At 37.8% G+C, this 20,605-nt stretch overlaps 1 protein-coding gene across 20 annotated transcripts in view; it reads right to left on the bottom strand.

Moving 5' to 3' along the window:
* The window catches only part of SYNJ1 (synaptojanin 1), an 88,743-nt gene that overhangs the window by 56,632 nt on the left and 11,506 nt on the right, over positions 1-20,605 (bottom strand). For all 20 annotated transcript variants that reach the window (XM_003927661.3, XM_074389332.1, XM_074389335.1 and 17 more), the window contains 4 exons: positions 7,917-8,003; positions 6,137-6,404; positions 1,987-2,212; positions 1,164-1,247 (listed from right to left, as the gene is read on the bottom strand). In XM_003927661.3, coding sequence (XP_003927710.1) covers positions 1,164-1,247; positions 1,987-2,212; positions 6,137-6,404; positions 7,917-8,003 — 665 coding nt within the window. The remainder of the gene's footprint in view (positions 1-1,163; positions 1,248-1,986; positions 2,213-6,136; positions 6,405-7,916; positions 8,004-20,605) is intronic.

Raw genomic sequence — 20,605 nt, 5'->3', positions numbered from 1 at the left:
TTAAATAAATAAATACAAATTAAATAATAAAATAACATGAAAATAGTGTAACATAGGGCTCATAAGCTGGTTATTAGAAGCTCTAACACTAGCCTGTCCCGAAACAAAAGCATTCACCTTGCATCATATCAGGGTTTCAGCAATGTTCTTAAAGCAAATACTCCAAACACGCACTGTTGATCATGAAAGCTTAGAAGTGGGGTTCTGTTGGGATCCTCTCCCAAGGGAGATTTAGGGAAAGATCTATCTATTTAAGTTATCCCTATAAAGACAAGTCAAATAGTTTTGACAAGAATTCAAAAAATTTTTGCAGAGCAGTACAAGTGTTAATCCTTGTTAACTCTTGGGCTCTCTCAAATAAAATGGTACTAAAACAGTTCAAGTGGTCTGTCATTTTTCTACACAATAACCATTCTATGATATAAGAGTTCCAGCAGTCAAATAAAGGAAACAGGATTTTTTTTTCCGTTCCCTTTTCTCAATACTATAGGCTGAGGCACCAAACTTACTAGACTATATATACCCAGAGGCCTAAAGTAAATATGACTTATTTTAAGGACTAACAAATTTTGAATAAAAATAAAATGTCAACAATAGCCAACCCTTAACATGGTGCTGACTGGGGGCCAGGTGCTATTCTAAGCACTTTTTATTTAATCCTTACAACAACCCTATGAAGTAGTTACTATTCTTATTATTCCCATCATACAGATAAGGAAACTGAGACACAGAAGGGCTGAATTATTTGCCCAAGATCACACAGCTAGTAGTAAGAGAGTAAGGATCCCAACCGAGAAGTCTGGTTTCCAAGGCTTTGTTTTATCTACTACACTTTTCGCCTACAGAGACTAACTTGTTACATACTAAGATAAGAAAATAATAAATATGAAATCACTTTGAAAATCAATTGTGCTATAAAGGCCTCAAAATTTTTAGTAATAAATACACAGCTGAATTTCAATGGCTATTTGAAAGAGCATTAAAAGAAAAAATATCTAAGATAATCCCAGAAACTTTGTACTCAGATCCTTATTTGTAAATATAGTTAACATTATTAGACGAAATAATGGAACTATCAATGACTTAATAAACTATCCTGAAAGTTTAGAAAATATGAAAAATTTTCAAAAAATAAAAATAAAAACTAAATGTCAAACACATACTTGCAACCCTGGTTGCTCCCAGAACAATGGAACAGATCCTCGGATTTGTATGAAGGAAGAAACAGAGTCATCTAAGTACACAACCTACAAAAAAAAAAACAAAACATAATGTATAAACTATTTCCACGGAAAAGTTGCTACACTTGTAGAAAAACAAATTTACTAAATCTGTTGCATACTAGTTATATTTTATGATCTAGCTCTCATATACAATTGTCCAAAACAGGCCACTAAACAAGTTTGACTTTTTTTTTTCTGTTAGTGATGTTAACCAAAAAAAATTAGTAAAAATATAAGCATATGATTCACAACTTTTAAAAATGAATTCCTTTTAAATCTTAGTATTTTATACACATATCTTTATATTTCATTTTGTTTAGCTCCTTATAACCTAATTTGAAGATCCGAGTTGGGCTGGGTTCATGGCCTGAATTTATAATCATATAGTTTCATAGCCAAAAGTATCATAATTTCTGATTTTTAGACAGTATATATATTTGCCATTAAGAGCCAGGTTTAATTTAACGTCACAGAAACAAAAAAACAAGTTGTCTAGCTCTACAACTGAGGATTTTAAAACTCAATACCACATTGACTATGTCATGCTGATTAGTGACATCTTGTTACCTACATGAAGAGTAATAATACCACACTAAGTTTTAAGGAAGCCTTTCTTTAAGGCCCATAGGTAACCAAGAACAATCATAAAACAACATTATAGATGTTAAAATAAGTTCTGAATCAAATAAAAATCTGTTATTCTAGTATTTTCTGTGCCTCTCCTATAATACATTAATGAAGAAACATAAAACACTATATATACCTGTTCTGTTTCTACAAAATTGGCAACATGACCATCATCATTTGTTCCCCGGACATTAAACCTGGTCCCAGCTCGTTCACAGCTTAATCTTGAAATGAGACAAGCCTTTGCCTGTTTATGTGCAGCATAAATTGTTCTGATTTCTACACCTCCACACATAAGACGTAATAACCAGTCATCACAATTCACACCATAGTGTTTGAGATGCAAATGCAAAGACTGATTCCTAACAGGAAAAGAAATGAATGATTAGCTCACGGAATACTAAATAACAAAGTATAACTTTTAAAATTATCTCCTAGAACATTAGTATTATTAAATTTAAAGGTATAAAAACCAAATCAATTCATTTACATTTACTATGCTAGGGATCAGAAGACGGGGCTATCCAATGAGATCCTTCAACATGTGATCTATGGTCCACAAAAAAGGAGTATTTCTGTGTTTTTAGTTTCTGTGGCCCATTTCTGTTATGTCTTTATATATAATGTGTTTATAACTTAACTTCTCCCAAAAAAGGATAACACATGCACGTCCCCACCCCAATTTATGGAGCTCTACTTAATTTTAATTAATTTAAATTTAAATGGCAAGATGTAGCTAGTGGCCACCATATTAGATAGTGCAGGCATAGGGTATAGCATCACTCCAAAAACTTTAAGCATTCTAGTTAATGGATGGGACCTGGTGTTCAAACTTTTTTCAGAGAAAAAGATTTTATTCAAACAAACATGAGGAAGCCCAATGATTACGATACAGATAAAAGCAGCTATGGCTAAAGTGGAGATTGGGACTGAGGCTTGCTGAGTTGGCCTTTGCACCCTGATTACCCCTCAGGGGTCTCTCCTGGAACCTTAGACCTCCACAGACATATACAGAAGCTTCTAACAACATACAGCTAAGGAAAATGTACTGTTAAGTGAAAAAACTCTATCAATTCAAAAGTGAGTTTTCTATCCTATTGAAGCTTGGTTCTCCAGGTTTTAAGTGGAATTCTTCTTAAGTGTTCCATACTCTTTTTCTTCCTATCTTAAACAAGGTAGCATTCTCTTGAAGACTCAGAGCAATAGCCCTCAACTCCCTGCCCGCCCCTCAGATGACAGGCTGCAATAGAGATAAAATGCAGTTCTGGAAAACCAGCTATGATTCCAACTCCTCTTATCTATCCAGGAAAGCACATGGGAATATAAATGAAATTACTACAGGGATAATGTTAAATCTGATGACCATTACTTATTTTAAAAATACATCAGATTAAACTTCCATACTTTACTATGACCCACGTTGATCTGAGGCAAAGTTCAAATTGGTTGTGACCCAGTATGTCCAAACACCATAGCTGAGACCTATGCCACAGCAAAGTTATAAGAAACTTACTTGTCCCCATTTAAATAGACCTTAAACCCTATGCATTCTGTGCAAGCAGAGTTTCTGTGCTGTCAGTTTTCATTTTTCTTTGCTGTCAATGTGTCACTGTTTTAGCATTTACATTTATACAAGACTTTTGTCTGGCAGCAGCTTAGAATTTCTAGAGGAGTAAAGCTATCTGGGCTTTGTGATAGGTATTCGCCACTCTTTGGCTACAAAAACTGCATGGTTGTATCCTGGAAAATATTTCTACTAAGGGCACAATGAATTCCAAAAGTTTCCATTTTTCTATACAAAGTGAAGCTCAAGAATGCCAATCCTTAGCAAAACTGTAAAATGAGCAAAATTCACCTTTGGTGATTTAACCGTCCCTTTGTTCAACCCGTCTCCTGCTGGACAAACTTCAAGCTTTCTTTTATCTGACTTTGCCCCCATCTCCACTCTTAACTGAATTAAAAAAAAAAAAAAAAAAGAGGCCAGGCACGGTGACTCATACCTATAATCCCAGCATTTTGGGAGGCTAAGGTGGAAGGATCACTTGAGGTCAGGAGCTGGAGATTAGCCTGGCCAACGTGGTAAAGCCCCATCTCTATTAAAAATACAAAGAAATTAGCCAGCATGGTGGCACACATCTGTGGTCCCAGCCACCCGGGAGGCTGAGGCAGAAGAAATGCTTGAACCCAAGAAGTGAAGGTTGCAGTGAGCCAAAATAGCACCACTGCACTCCAGTCTGGGCAACAGAGTGAGATTCTCTCAAAAAATAATAATAATAAATAAATAAATCATTCCTATTGATTAAATTTAGGCAATATATCTGTATCTTCTTGGACTTATAATTGTATGAAAGCTTTTATCTCTTAATCTAAAACTTTGGGTAAAAATGAGGGAAAAAAATGTAGAGGACAGCTGCCCTAGGCACAGCTGCAACACATTTACCTTTTCTTTTCCTTTTCTTTTTCTTTTTTTTTTTTTTGAGATGGAGTTTCACTCTTGTTACCGAGGCTGGAGTGCAATGGTGCAATCTTGGCTCACTGCAACCTCTGCCTCCTGGGTTCAAGCAATTCTCCTGCCTCAGCCTCCCGAGTAGCTCGGACTACAGGCACGCGCTAATTTTTGTATTTTTTTTTTGTTTTAGTAGAGACAGGGTTTCACCATGTTGACCAGGAAGGTCTCCATCTCTTGACCTCATGATCCACCCACCTTGGCCTCCAAAAGTACTGGGATTATAGGTGTGAGCCACCGCGCCCAGCCTCACATTTACCTTTTCAAGGAACTTTAACCTCTTCCACTAGAAAAAGTGTAGTGTTGACATGGTTTTAACTCTTGGAAGCCTTCTCTGAATGCTACACAAAAGTACATTCCATCATTACTAGCTCTTTGGGCAGACAGGAACTCATGTCCAGTCATCTGCCCTATTAGCCCCTGCATCCTCTGTCTCCTTCCCCCTCCTTCATGGTCTCTTCCTCTGCTAAACCCAAGTGTCTAACACATAATGCTATAAATCCTGTTTTTGTTCTGTCCACTCTACTCCCTGCTGTTACTACTCTGGGCCAAAACACTTCCATGTGAGCTACAATATGACCAAGCTGTTGCTCTAAAGTAGTTGTCGACTTTGAGTCTTCTGACAGCTAGGACAAATGGGTGACACCTGAATGTGCTACTCAAGGACTATATAAGTGACAATGAAAGTGAGAGAAGGCTGGGCATGGTGGCTCATGCCTGTAATCCCAGCACTTTGGGAGGCCGAGGCGGGTGGTTCATGAGGTCAAGAGATCGAGACCATCCTGGTCAACATGGTGAAACTCCATCTCTACTAAAAATACGAAAAATTAGCTGGGCATGGTCACGCGTGCCACCCAGCTACTCAGGAGGCTGAGGCAGGAGAATTGCCTGAACCCAGGAGGTGGAAGTTGCGGTGAGCCGAGATTGCGCCATTGCATTCCAGCCCGGGTAACGAGCGAAACTCTGTCTCAAAAAAAAAAAAAGAAAAAAGAAAGTGAGAGGAAAAAGTACACAAGAGGGAACACCTTAAATCTGGACTGTTAAGGGAGGTCAAGAGCCCAGAGTCCTGAACTTTGGCCTTACAACATGTATCAATAGAATAAAATAAAATTTGCACATGATATCAAGGGAAAAAGTCAACATCAATGCTGGCTGTAAACAACAGAACCACTATACTAGAAATCTGGTCTGCTGCAATACAGCAATACTAATTATAGTCCCAAGTGTTCTGCTCACCATTTGTGCCTACTTAGAATACAACATAGTTATGCATAATCATGAAATATATCACACTTACCTACATAAGTCCTATCTTATTATAGTACTAGACTTTCTCCCAGTATACTACTTCTTCACAGTCTGTTGCTCTTGAATCAAGACCACCTACTTATAACCTTAAAATTTAGAAAAATGAGGGAATGCTGGCTTAGAAAGGGAATACTGCCAGAGACAAGATCTCAAAACCAAGAATAGAAAATATGAGTAACACAGTTTTGTTAACAATTAAATTCATTTCTAAATTTACACAACTATTTTAAATATATTTTGGAATATATTTGGAAATGAAAGTTCAGTCTAGATCAGGGGAACACAGGGGTTTTATGTCACATGCCAATTTCAATAAACTGACAGTGGCTGCCTGCCATGCTCTGCTGAGGACTCCAGAGAAGGGAAGAGGGGCACACTCAATTAGCAATGTCTATCCCTTGTTATCTCTAGACATAACAACTGCCGAACATATTATGTCCCAAATTACCAAAAGGGAAAAAAATGAACTCACCAGAAAAATCTATTATCAGTTGTCTGTTCTTGCATGCTACGATGCGCATTAAGACTCAAATCTAAACTGATGCCAGATGCAGACCATGCAAAATAAAAGTTTCCTGAATTCAAAACTTTCCGCACTTCTGAAATGCGATCCTCATCTGAAGAATCAATTCTCAGTGATATAAACTCAGTGGAAGTAACTCGGAAAACTTCAGATTCTTGAATTTTTCCAACAGACATACATCCAGTGACTAGGACCAGATAATGTAACATAGTATCACCTGGAAAACCCAAAGATTTTACTGGATGAAAAATTCCAACATATTCAAGCTATTCCATTTCTTTTGATTTTCTTCGTGCACCTCTATTTTTTAAACCTGACGTTGTGATTATTTTAAACTTATCATGGATGTGTTTAAATTTACTAGATTTTTTTTGTTGAAAAAAAATCCTTGTAAAATATATTAACTATAATAAAGCATTTAAACATTAACAGGCTAATCTCACAGGAAACTGTTCCTGAAGTTACTCTGAGCCGCAAAAACTTTATCAGATAAAAAAAAGTATGTGTTACTTTCTCTACTTTTGTTTAATGATTGTCAGAAAATTCAGATAAGAATGAATTCACACTCATTTTTACCAGTTCCTTGCAAATAGTAAAGCTGAAAAAAAAATGGCGTATTATTGTGAGCTGATGATGTTGATGATATACGGGGAAAAGTCTCTGGTAACGCTGCTTTATAAAAACTTTCATAGAAACTTTTTTTTCATGTAATTGGATAAAAAGCCTACGAAATTAGTATAAAGCTGAAATTCAGCAACAGTATACTGTGAGCATGGGCTCTGACACAGGTAGAAGTAGCCTTGAATCTTGGCTCCTTTACTTATTATCAGGATCAATTTCAGTATGTAGCATAAGCAACCTGAGATATCATCTCTTATAAAACAAGATTAAGGCAAATACCTCATTACACTGTGAGGCATACCCAGGACTAATCAGTAAAGCACCTAAGTGCAGTGCTTTATATGTGATAGATTCATAACAAATGACAAATCTCCATTTTATAGACCAGTGCTACTCAAAGTATGGCCCATGAACTGTTACCAACTCAAAATGAGAAAGAATGCTTACGCCAGAATAGAGATCAACTGTATCACTAAGTTCACCCTTTAGATTAGTTGACTTTTCTTTTCTAGTAAGACTTTATCAATGAAAAAAGCTATGTGTTGATTCGTATCATGGTGCAGCTCCTTGTCTTATCAAAGATTAGTAACAAAGTAATTTATGGACCAGTACCAATCTCGAAACAACACTTTGAGCCATACAATTATAGATAAACTAGTAACTGCAAAGATTACTCTGCAGCTCATGGTGACATTAAGCGGCAAAAAAAAGGCTCAAGCATAGAGCTTCTCAATTCAAAACTGATGTCTTTTCCACTATAAACCAAGAAAAATCAGCGTGGTTCTCATGAAGATTTTTTTCCTATATGCACTGAAGCAATGAAAGGGAAAATTTTCTGATTTTCTTTTTGACAATTGACCCTTACCCTTCAAGTGGTCAAACCAGAGCTGTCTCCGAACTTAGTCTTACATGAGTTTGAGCATGTAACACGCCTTTTGGGCAACAAACGTTATCACAACATTAGCTAAATTATTATTGAAAAGATGTTAGTACATGTGTAGCTTAAATATGGAGTCTACAATAATTCATAGCTAGTCTCTCTCAAATCCTTAGGATTACAAAAATAGAAATGAAAATATTGATGAATTCTACTGAATGATAAACTTACCAAGATTTAACCGCAAAACACCTAAGAGTCCATATGCATCCAGTACTTTGGAGTATGTACCCTTGATTGCCTCTTTTTCTGCAGATGCTACAAAAAAAAGTTTTAGTTGAAGAAAAATAACCTGAAACATCAGATTCTACTTGGCTAAATATAAATCCAGAGTTTCAACCAAAAGTTTCTGAATCTGAAATTCTTAAAATAAATGTACTGCATAAAGTATTTGTTCAAACTAGTAACATAAGTATTCTCCCCAAAGAGTTAATAAATTATTCCAGGACCATCTATTAATTAATCCATCCTCTCCACTGATTTGAACTCTGTCTAAGAAGAGTTTTATTCTTGACACAATATTGCCTGACACTTAGAAAACTGACAAAACATTTAAATTATAAAAGCTAATGGCAACACTTGTCTACAAAAATTTAGGGCAAGAATGGAGAAATCTGATTCTGAAAGGACAAAAGCCTGGTCTTTGCCTTGACTTATCTCTTCTGCTATAAAGTTAACATTATCTTGCTAATATATATAAACCACAGAATAATCTTCCTAGGACTGGCTATTATTTTATCGAGCAGAAAAAAATAACAAAAATCAAATCCTGAAACTTTAAAGGAAAAACCTTTCTTGCTCTTGGCAAATACACATTAAAAATTTGACAAAGAACCAAAGAAATATTAACAATCAGTATTTCAAAGGACAAATACAAATAATACATCCCACAGTCTACAGTTGATCCTTGAGAAGGATACTTTTCTTTCCTTCCAGGTTTCTTTCCTCCTCTACTGCTCTCTCTTTTCCACTCTCCACCCCACCCTCAACTCACCTCCTGGCTGACTGGCTCACGTCGTATTTATTTCTTATCTCTTACATTTCCTCTTTAATTTACCTTATTTATCTATGATATACGATGTTTAGCAATACTGATGTGTTCCACATTAGAAAATCATGTAAGCAGATCCTTACGACTGCCTCATTTCTTGTCCATCTTTATTGCCAGGAAAAGGGCTCTTCTCAGCCTACTGCTTTGCCTAATACTCCTTTGTACTTTGCAACAGAGATCTTTTGCTTTGCCTGGAAGCTCTTCTCCAGAATTCTATAGAACATCTCACCTTCCCTGTCTGCTTCACCTCTTTTCAGACCATGCAGGCTTAAGCCTTCTTCCTAGGAAGATCTGGCTTCTGCCTCCTGATGAGTTTTGCTCTGCTAGCTGCAGCACAGGCTAAGACTAAATGACTCATCACTCAATTAGCTAATACTTTCACAATTCTCTAATATGTTCATTATTAAATGTGGGCCTTTATCAAACCACTCAGTATGAAATCAGGGAGCAAAGAAGATTTCACCAACCCATTAAAACTGATGGGGATTTATTATTTCATTCTGCATTCCTTGAGTTCATATTACTATTATTATTACATTTTAAGTTTATACAATAGTTAATCCTAACATTCCATGACAAGCAACCCCAATATAAAACATAATAATATAAACTTTGTATTTTATAAAGCAAAATACAATTGCCTTCTAAATACTGCCTCATTAAGAGTACCACATGTAAAGCAAACATTAAAGAGACTTATATTATTCCAGAGTTTTACAAGTTATATGCTATATACACTTAAAATATCATTACTAATACAGTAATATAGAAAATAGTAGATATATCCATTTCAGCAACAATCATCATTGGGTTCAAATGCCAAGAGTCAGTAAGAGTTAAGGAGAAAATATAGTTTTAATTTTTGGGTTTTTTGTTTTTTGGTTTTTTTTTTGAGACAGAGGCTGGAGTGCAGTGGCACAATGATAGCCTACTGCAGCCTTGACTTCCTGGGCTCAAGTAATCCTCCCACCTCAGCCTCCCAAGGAGCTGGGGCTATAGGCATGTGTCACCATGTCCAGTTAATTTTTTTTTATTTTGTAGAGATAAAGTTTCTCTATGTTGCCCAGGCTGGTGGGGAACTGCTGGGCTCAAGTAATTCTCCTGCCCGAGCCTCTCCAAAGTGCTGGGATTATAGGTATGAGCCACTATGCCTGGCAAAAAATAAATTATTAACATTAAGTCACCACCTTCCTTTAGAAAACAGAAAAAAACAAAAACAAAAACAGAAAAAGTCATTCTATAACTTAAATTACCACGCAACAAAATGTTCTCTCTTCTAATAATGCATAATAACCTTCTCATTAATTATACTCCAAATACACGAACATATGTCTCCCAGGCCCAATGAAGGCCCATCTGTTAGACTACTGTCTAATTCAAACATGAAAACAAATGCTTTGCAGTTTAGTTATTTACATGTTTGTATTCTATTCTGAGACTCAGGAAACAGGATACACACAAACACACTTTAAAGTGCGTATTCTTAGAGCCACATGTACTTTTAACTTCAGTCATTTCCAATTTCATAAGAGAAAATAGTACCTTCTTCCTAAACATATTTTTATCTGAAGGACAATAGATGTTTCCCTATTTTATGATATATGCTTCCCAGGTTTGGGGTAGAGTGGAGCGAGGTCCAGTACAGGCCACTAGGAGGATGGCCTGTGCACGAAGCTGAAGCTAGAGGCAGCGGGAAAAGGGGCATCCCTTTATGGGAGGGGCAGCCTGGCATGAGTTCCTGAAGTCTGACTAGGGCGAGGAGAGGACTGTCCACCCAGGGGTGGTAGGGGCATTCTGGCATGGTAAGCTGGAGCTTGAGAGGAATGGGAAAGGCAGGGCTTTGGAGTGCCAGTGGAGTAAGGAGGGAACCTAAGTGGTGGAGGAGGCCACACTGATAACAGAAGAGTGCTTATCTATGGGGAATGATTAAGGATAATGAGAGCCAGGTTTCTCACTGTTAGAGAAGGTACAAATGGAAAGAGAGAAACTAGAAAGAACAGTGTTGATTGGAATTAGAGTTACCAGTGTTTTCTAGAGAAACCGAAGAAAGACAAAAGGATATAGAAACATAGGTATAAGTATATATGTCACATAGATACATAGTTACATATTCTCATTAGCTCTATCCATTGAGTGGACCTGGGATCTACAATACTCTGACAGCAATGCACACACCTAGCATACTTTGGCTTCCACATACCATTCTCCACGAAAAGGAACTAGGATTCCTTGGAGAAATGGCTGATTCCAGGGCAAAGGCAGGGACAAAATGAGCCTGAAACATAGTACTGTGCCAGAAAGTAAAGAAGTGTTCAAAGGATAACGGAGATATGTCACAAACATGCAGAAGGCAGCTTGAAGGGGCTTCTACTGGTGAAATCCAGGACAATTTGAACATCAAAATAAATAGTAAGAGTAATATGGATTATAAGCCTATGAATTGAAAGTCTCATGAGGAATCAGCAAAACAAGTATAAAGGGAAAAAAAGTCTGCCTGGCATGCCGAGCAGACCATCACCTTAATCAAGCAATCAAAGTGAACACCACCAGCGGCTGGGCACAGTGGCTAATGCCTGTAATCCCAGCACTTCAGGAAGCTGAGGCAGGACTGCTTGAGCCCAGGAGTTCGAGACCATTCTGGGCAATATGATGAGACCCAATCGCTACAAAAAAAAAAACACAAAAGTTATCCGGGTGTGGTGGCATGCACCTGGGGTCCCAGCTACGTGGGAGGCTGAGGCGGGAGGATTGACTGAGCCTGGGAAGTCGAGGCTGCAGTGAGCTGAGATCATGCCACTGCACTCCAGCCTGGGTGACAGAGTGAAACCCTGCGTAAACAACAACAAACAAAGTGAACACCAACAGTAAGAGGACAAGTCAAAACTGTGAGCCATCTGTCAGGACACAGTGAAAAGAAAACAGCACCACTGCTGCAATACTCCTGGCCAGAGGTGAATAACCTGAATCTGCCCATGAGGAGCCATCAGACAGACCTAAAGTGATGGATAGTCTACAAAGTAACTGGCTTTCTTTCACCTTCAACATTTTTAAGGCCATAAATGTCAAAGATTGAGAAGTTCTTCCATTTAAGGAGACTAAAGAGACATGACAACAAAATAAAATGTATACATCTGAACTGGATCCTTTTGCTATAAAAGACATTGTTGGGGCAATTGGTAAAAATTGTAGAGAGGATAAAGATTAGACAGTAGCAACACATCACTGTTAATTTTATGACAGTTATACGAGAATGTCTTTCTAGGAAATGCATAGCAAAGTATTTGGGGTTGATAGGCATCATGTCAGCAACTTATTCTTAAAAAGTCCAGAGAATCTGCTCAGTTCTGGGGCAAAAAAAAAAAAAAAAAAGTCCAGAGGAAAAAAGTTATTTGTGCTATACTTTAACATTTCTGTATGTTTTAAATTGCTTCAAAATTAAATTTTTTTTCAGTGTAACCAGCAAAAACAAATTTTAAATGTATATATACTTATTCCTAAAGAAGTTTTTATCTCCGATGTTAATAAGGTAAACTCTTATAAATACCTTGTTATTCCCTCCCTGTACATTTTTTAATGGGGGAAAAAAAGATTTCCTTATTTTATGAGACTCCATAAAATTCACAAGAATACCTGATGGAAAGGGGATGAACCTAATTTAAATTACTGCCCCACTTCTGTTAATTTAATTCTAGAAAATAATTTTAGAATCTTCTACAACAAAGAGATTATTTAAGAAAGGCTAAACATTACATAATATGTATAATCTTTAGATCAAATACAGCACTTAGAAATACTTTACAATCATCGCCATCATTCTTTTTCCCTTGATAATCTCCCCTTGCATTCCATGCTTCAGCCAAAATGACAGTTTTGTTGCCCTCATGTTCCACATTCTCTTCCCTCTCTCCCTTTGTTCGTAGTGTTGTTTCATCTGGACCAACCTTTAGTCATCTTTGTATTTCCAAATATTACCTATCCTTCAGTCCCAAACTAAAAAGCTACTTCCCTTCCCAAAGATTTTCCCTCATCGCTCTTGTTGGAAGTAAATCTTTTTCCCATTTTACACTACAGTTACATGTAAACTAGTAACAACAGAAACTAAGTCTTATTTCTTTTTCCTTTTTTGGCCATAGGCCAGGATCTCACTGTCACCCAGGCTGGAATACAGTGGCGCAATCACGACTCACTATAATCTCAAGCTCCTGGGCTCACGTGATCCTCCCGCCTCAGCCTCATTCCTGAGGAGCTTGGACTACAGGCACGTGCCACCATACCTGGTTAATTTTTATTTTTTGTAGAGACAAGGTCTTGATATGTTGCCGAGGCTGGTCTCAAACTTGTGGCTTCAAGTGATCCACCTGCCTTGGCTTCCTAAAAGTACTGGGATTACAGGCATGAGACTACTGCACGTAGCCTCACTTCCTTATATCTCAACACAATACCTACCTAACACAGAGACTCTGAATGAACACTGCAGCTGCTGACTAAATATTCACCTAATAGACAAAAACAAATTGAGAAGTTGTGCCTTAAAGAAAATGTTTTTTAATTTAAGAGTAATATATGAAAAGATAAAGCATTTTACTTTATCATTGAAAGTATCCGAATGCCTAATTTTTTTTTTTTTTTTTTTTTGAGACAGGGTCTTGCTGTCGCCCAGGCTGGAGTGCAGTGGCACAATTTTGGCTCACCGCAATCTCCACCTCCTGGGTTCAAGCAATTCTTGTGCTTTACCTCATCTCCTGAGTAGCTGGGACTACAGGCGCGTGCCCACCACACCCAGTTAATTTCTTCCATTTTCAGTAGAGATGGGGTTTCACCATGTTGGCCAGGCTAGTCTCAAACCCCTGACCTCAGGTGATCCACCCGCCTTGGCCTCCCAAAATATTGGGATTACAGGCAGAGCCACCACACCTGGCGTGAATGCCCTCATTACTGAGATTCACATTCAACAACTCCTCAGTTATGTCTGGAAACTTTCAAATGTGTATGTCTGTGGCAGGCAGTAGTAAGGTGAGGTTGGGAAATATACGCACTGTTAAATGACTGCTAACCAGGGTTTAAAATACTGAAGTTTATGAAGTGGCAGGGTGTGTGGGGAGCTCAGAGGAAACAATCTGAAAGAATGAACGGAAATAAGTTTGAGAGATACAGTGTTAGGGAAGTTCAGGTCACTTTCCTGCTAGTGCAGTCTTTCAAGGTATCCACTGCCCTTTCAATGAGCGGAATAAACTGCCTTTTGTGAAGAGGTATTTTTGCCCTCCCATTCATGGTGGTTATTAAACAAACAAGATGCTAAGCAAAACAAACCTTTCTTTGTAAGTTACTGACTTCTAACCATAAGTAGGTGGGAATGTCCCAGAAGAGAATTGCTTTAGGAGTGATTCTGAGCCCATCGAGATCTACAGCAGTTCAGCTAAGGTAAGGTGGCCTCATTAGTTCACATACTGAACACACAAGCCAAAGCAAATCCCAACTTCTAACGTTACTGCTATAACACCTCAGGAATAAATCGTACCTAACTCCCTCTATAGCTTATTTTAAAGGAAAAGACTCTCTTTCTCCTATGTCATACTCAACATCTTTCATTCATACCTTTTCTTAGATACCCTTTTTTTTTTCAATTTGATACCAACTCTTTATTAGGAAAGAAAATGTAATAAACTTTCTTTGTGCCAAAAAAGAATAGTTTTGCTGGGTGTAATGGCTCACGCCTATAATCCTAACACTTTAGGAGGCCAAGGCAAGTGGATCGCTTGATCCCAGGAGTTCAACTCCAGCCTGGGCAAGATAGCAAGACCCCACCTCTAAAAAATTAAAAAGTTTAAATTTAAAAAAGATTAGTTTCTCCATAAAAAGTAAAAGTGGAATAATATGTAATGAGTGAGGGATAACCAAAACTTGCCACACATAGACAGTAAGAAAATTTTTAACAATTAATAACATTCATTTTTCAATGGCCCATTAATCACAGAAAAATTTAAAAGCTACATAAAAAGCAATCTTATGGGCCAGGCGCGGTGGCTCAAGCCTGTAATCCCAGCACTTTGGGAGGCCGAGGCGGGTGGATCACAAGGTCAAGAGATCGAGACCATCCTGGTCAACATGGTGAAACCCCGTCTCTACTAAAAATACAAAAAATTAGCTAGGCATGGTGGTGCGTGCCTGTAATCCCAGCTACTCAGGAGGCTGAGGCAGGAGAATTGCCTGAACCCAGGAGGCGGAGGTTGCAGTGAGCCGAGATCGCGCCATTGCACTCCAGCCTGGGTAACAAGAGCGAAACTCCGTCTCAAAAAAAAAAAAAAAAAAAAAAAAAGCAATCTTATGGCTGGGTGCAGTGGCTCACGCCTGTAATCCCAGCACTTTGGGAGGCCGAGGCAGGTGGATCACAAGGTCAAGAGATCGAGACCATCCCAGTCAACATGGTGAAACCCTGTCTCTACTAAAAATACAAAAAATTAGCTGGGCATGGTGGCGCATGCCTGTAATCCCAGCTACTCAGGAGGCTGAGGCAGGAGAATTGCCTGAACCCAGGAGGCGGAGGTTGCGGTGAGCCGAGATTGCGCTGTTGCAGTCCAGCCTGGGTAACAAGAGCGAAACTCCGTCTCAAAAACAAACAAACAAACTTACTTACGTATTAGAAATACATCTCAATTCACCCATGGATCCAACATGCTTTTAGACAGAGTAAAATTTTTATTAACTGACTTAAGAAAAAAACACTGCTGGCTGGGTGCAGTGGCTCACGCCTGTAATCCCAGAACTCTAGGAGGCCCGAGGCGCATGGATCAGTGAGGTCAGGGATTCGAGACAAGCATGGCAAAACCCCATCTCTACTAAAAATACAAAAATTAGCCAGGCGTGGTGGCGCACTCCTGTAGTCCCAGCTAGCTGGGAAGCTAAGACAGGAGAATCACTTGAACCTGGAAAGAAGAAGTTGTAGTGAGCCGAAATCACATCACTGTATTCCAGCCTGGGTGACAGAGTGAGACTCCATCTCAAAAAAAGAAAAAACCACTGCCCCCAACCCTCTCTTTTTTTTTTTTTTTTTTTTTTTTTAAGATGGAATCTCGCTCTTGTCACCTAGGCTGGAGTGTAGAGACGTGATCTTGGCTCACTGCAACCTCTGCTTCTTGGGTTCAGGCGATTCTCCTGCCTCAGCCTCCCAAACAGCTGGGATTACAGGCACCTACCCACCACACCTGGCTAATTTTTATAATTTTAGTAGAAATGCGGTTTCACCATTTTGGCCAGGCTCGTCTTAAACTTCTGACCTCTGGTAATTCTCCCTCCTCGGCCTCCCAAAGTGTTGGAATGACAGGCGTGAGCCATGGTCTCCAGCCAAAAACACTGCCTATTAAACTCATGTACTTATATATGTTTAAAGAATTCTCACTGCCATGTTTTCATGGGAAAGAAGTGGAAATCAGGTGGAGCGTGGTGGCTCACCCTGTAATCCCAGCAGTTTGGGAGGCTGAGGCAGGAGGATCACTTGAGGTCAGGAGTTGGAGACCAGCCTGGCCAACATGGTGAAACCCCATCTCTAATTTAAGACATACGAAAATTAGCTGGGCATGGTTATGGGCACCTATAATCCCAGCTAATCAGAAGGCTAAAGGCATAAAAGGTTGAACCCAGGAGGCTGAGGTTGCAGTGAGCCGAGATTGCATCACTGTACTCCAGCCTGGGTGACAGAACAAGATGCCTTAAATGAATGAATGAATGAATGAATGAGAGAGAGAGATAGTAGGCAGAAATACAGAAAAACAAAAGTGTCCATGAGTTGTTGACTGTGGAGACTAGGTGACATATTTCTCCAAATAAAATGTTAAAAAAATGTATTCTCACTGCATTATTTGAAATACTGGATAAATTCAGAAAGGAGAGATGATAACTCTGGCCAATTATCTTGAGACAGCCAGAAGCTACTGGATTCCTAAGGGATCAGAGAAGCACTTTTCTCTAATTACTCTAGACCAGAAGTGCATTAGCCTAAAGTTCAATAAGCATTTGAACTTTTTTTTTCCCCAGACAGGATTTCTCACTCTCACCCAAGCCTGAGTGCAGTGGCATGATCATAGCTCACTGTAACCTGAAACTCCTGGGCTCAAGTGATTCTCCCACATCAGCCTCCCAAAGTGCAGGGATTATAAGTGTGAGCCATGGTACTTGATCAATTTGGACTTTTATAAACTTCAAAGGGAGTAGTAAGTCCTACAATCTTTAGAACGGCCCCATAGCTCACTCTTCCCAAGGCTCTCAAACACTTATCAAATAATAAATATATAATAAATTAAGAAAGGAGAAGATTTAGTAATCCAAAATGGAGGCCTCAGGAAGGGTAAAAATTATTGTTATACCCTGCCATCAATGTTTTCCTTATATTCATCCTAAATAATTTAGTTTTAATATTCTACCCTGTTGAAACTGCAACTATACTTGGAAAGTAATAATTTTGCTCTTGCTCATTATCACAGAATTAGTTAGGAAATATTTAAAACTACATAAAGCCATGAGGTAGTAATATCCTACAACTTTATTCAGATAACTTAACTCCTTCATTATTTTAGTTCTATGCATGTTTTCAAACTTCTTTACCTGACAAATTCATACATGACTGAAGGGAGGCCCAACCTACAACTTTTCCTCTTTAAGCTACTGGAAGGTAACAAAAATAGAAACTGTAGAGGTGGCCTATTTATAGACTATAAAAAACAGAGTATAAATATATCAGTTGTTCTCTATCAAAATTTAACATATCAATTGTGCTCTATCATATTATTTGACATCTTCCACTTTTTTTTTTTTCTGGAGTGACTTACTTTTATAATATTATGTCATGTGAAATAACTGGCATTATTCAGCATTGTTGTATTACAACCTCATTTCTCAAATTAGAATTTAAGGCAAATAATAAAGTATCAGGATCAAGATATGAAAATTCAAATGAAGACATAATCAAACACTTATTTCTTGATTTTCATGAGTTGTGGCTCTAAAAGAGAAGCTTGTTAAACATAGAATAGTTATCACATGATAGTCACACCTGTTTTGCTAACTCTACATCTGAACAAGAAAGAAACAAAATTAACTTCTTATCCAAGAGCAATAGGTAACTTAAATGTCACTTTCGTTTAACATTAAAAGTATTTTGAGGATTAAATTTCAATGTAAATTTCTCTAACTTCTGATGAATTATAATAATTTAAGCTAAATAATAAAGTCATCCAAATGAAAGGCCTACTATCCAATGTCAACATTCTGCTGCGGCTCAAACCTTCTAGACTGAGAATATGCTGTTCTTCCTCAGTTGATACAGAAGAGTAAGCTAAAGAAAGTCAGTAAGAATGTAAAAATAAGACTGCAAATTAAACCACAATTTGCCTGTGGTTGCACGCACTACACTTTGTGGTGAGCTTATTTGCATGTAGACAGCACTTTGGTGAAGAATCAGAGAACCTCCTGTGTAAGGATCCTAGAGATCATGTAATCCAAGCTTCTCATTTTCAGAAGAAAAAGAATAGATATTAGGTGACTCACCCAAGATCACATAACTAGCTGGCAGTAAAGCCTCTTTCCATTTCATCATAAATACAGAGAAAAATTATTTTAAAAGGAAAAGGTTCCCCTTATAAAAGTATTTAAAATTCCAGCTCAAAGACATTAAACCATCCAAATTAATGTCCTATTTAAACAGCACATTCCAATCTTGGTGACATTTAAGGAAAAAAACCCCTTTCATTTATTCACACAAGTATTTACTGAATGCCTACCATACACCAGGCCCCTGACAAAGTTCTAGTAATATAAACGGTCAGAACTGTGACACCTTCTTAGGAATCAGATCAGGAAGACAGGTATTATATAACCATACAAACGCAAAATTATAAATTATAGTAAGTACTATGATGGAGTTCCAATAGATTACAATAGGAGAACCTAATTTAAAATTGTTTGCTAGAGGAGGACAGTGATTAGAATAAGCCTCACTGAGGAAGTTAGGTTTATGGTGAAACAGGAAGGCTAGCCAAATAAAGAATAGAGGCAAAAATGTTTCAGGCAACATACATATATACTGTGATCCAGCAAATCCATTCCTACGAATATATCCAACAGAAATGGTATATGTACCAAAAAACATGTACAAGGATGTCCATACTTGTGTCATTTATCATGTATAATAGCAAAAACTGGAAATAAAGCAAATGTCAACAAAACAGCTAAATAAAATGGACACTGCAACAAAAATGGGTAAACTACTGCCACTTGCTACAACATGGATGATTTCCCATATATCAACATGGATGATTTCATTGAATGAAAGAAGCTGAATACCAAAGAATATACAGAGAATGATTCCATCTATATTAAGCTGAAAAACATTCAAAACCATTCTATGATGTAAGAAGTCAGAATAGTGATTATCTTTGCAGATCATGATAAAGAGAATTGGGAAGGAGCATGAGGGGATTACTCTCTGGAAAGCTCTCTGGTATGCTAGTAATAATGTTCTATTTCTCAACTCAGTTGTGGTACTAAAGGTATGCTCATTCCATAATAATATATCAAGCTGTATGTTTAAGATTTATATACTTTTCTACATGTTCTAATTTTAAAAGCTTATTATTTTTAAAAATATACATACATTTGGGCAGAAGGAACAGCATACGTAAAGACCCTGATACCTGAAAGAATTTGATACATTCAGAACTGATAGAAGGCCAATGAGGCTAGAACACAGAAACCAAGAGGTAAAGTGGTAACAGGCTGAAGACAATAGCAGAAACTTGATTTTATCGTAGGTCATCTTAGAGTACAGATTTTAACTTCAGTGGCCAATCACTGAAAGGTATTAGGCAAGGGAATAATAAGATCTAAATTGTGGTTTTTAAAAGACTGGGAGGTAGATAGGGTAAGTAGAAGCAGAGGGACCAGTTAAGGAGGCAATTGTAATGATCCATGAAAGAGACAACAGTGTCTTGATTGAAACAAAACCAGCTAAAATGGTGAGAATTGCATGGAATCACAAGGAAATTAAGAGGAGTTGACTAGATTTGGTAATAGAGAGAATGTGTGAAACGTGAGGGGAAGAGGTGTTGAGGATGATTGTCATTTGAAACAGCTGGGTAGATGGAGTGCAATCCATCGAGATAAGGGAGACTGAAGGAAGATCAGATTTGAGAGCATGCAGTGGTCCATCATCAACACAGTCTCTATTCCAACTCTTCCTTATTTGGTAGCCACCAGTTTGTGATACTATGGAAACCTAGCCAATCATAGAAATTTCTACCTCCTTCTACCAATGATCTACCTCATCCAAACAGCACATGATATCCTATAGTCATTTTTGGTTCAGGAATAAACAATCCAGTGTAAAGGGAAGTGCATATTCATTTCGTGGGTTCTAACACATTATCTTAAGTTTCAAAAAGCTGGATCTCAATTGTGTCATCCAACATAATTATTCAACTCAGCTCTGCATCAATCCCACATCACTTTGCTGCAACTACAAATCTGAAAACTATACTTTCTACCTCATTCTACAAGAGAATTGATAAAACTGTGAAACAAGATATCCAAAGATATATTCCCAATGCTAACCTAGGACAGACAACTAATAAGGACAATCAACTAGAAATTTAATTGTTAAGATTTGCAAATTTAAAAGTAAAAACAAAAAGTGGCCGCCACAGTGGCTCATGCCTGTAATCCCAGCACTCTGGGGGGCCAAGGTAGGTGAATCACTTGAGGTCAGAGGTTCAAGACCAGCCTGGCCAATATGATAAAACCCTGTCTCTATTAAAAAGAT

Source organism: Saimiri boliviensis, chromosome 18 (assembly GCF_048565385.1).
Source record: "Saimiri boliviensis isolate mSaiBol1 chromosome 18, mSaiBol1.pri, whole genome shotgun sequence".
Taxonomy (NCBI): domain Eukaryota; kingdom Metazoa; phylum Chordata; class Mammalia; order Primates; family Cebidae; genus Saimiri; species Saimiri boliviensis.
The sequence above is the reverse complement of the archived record's forward strand: the minus strand, read 5'-3'. Positions and strand labels throughout refer to the sequence as shown.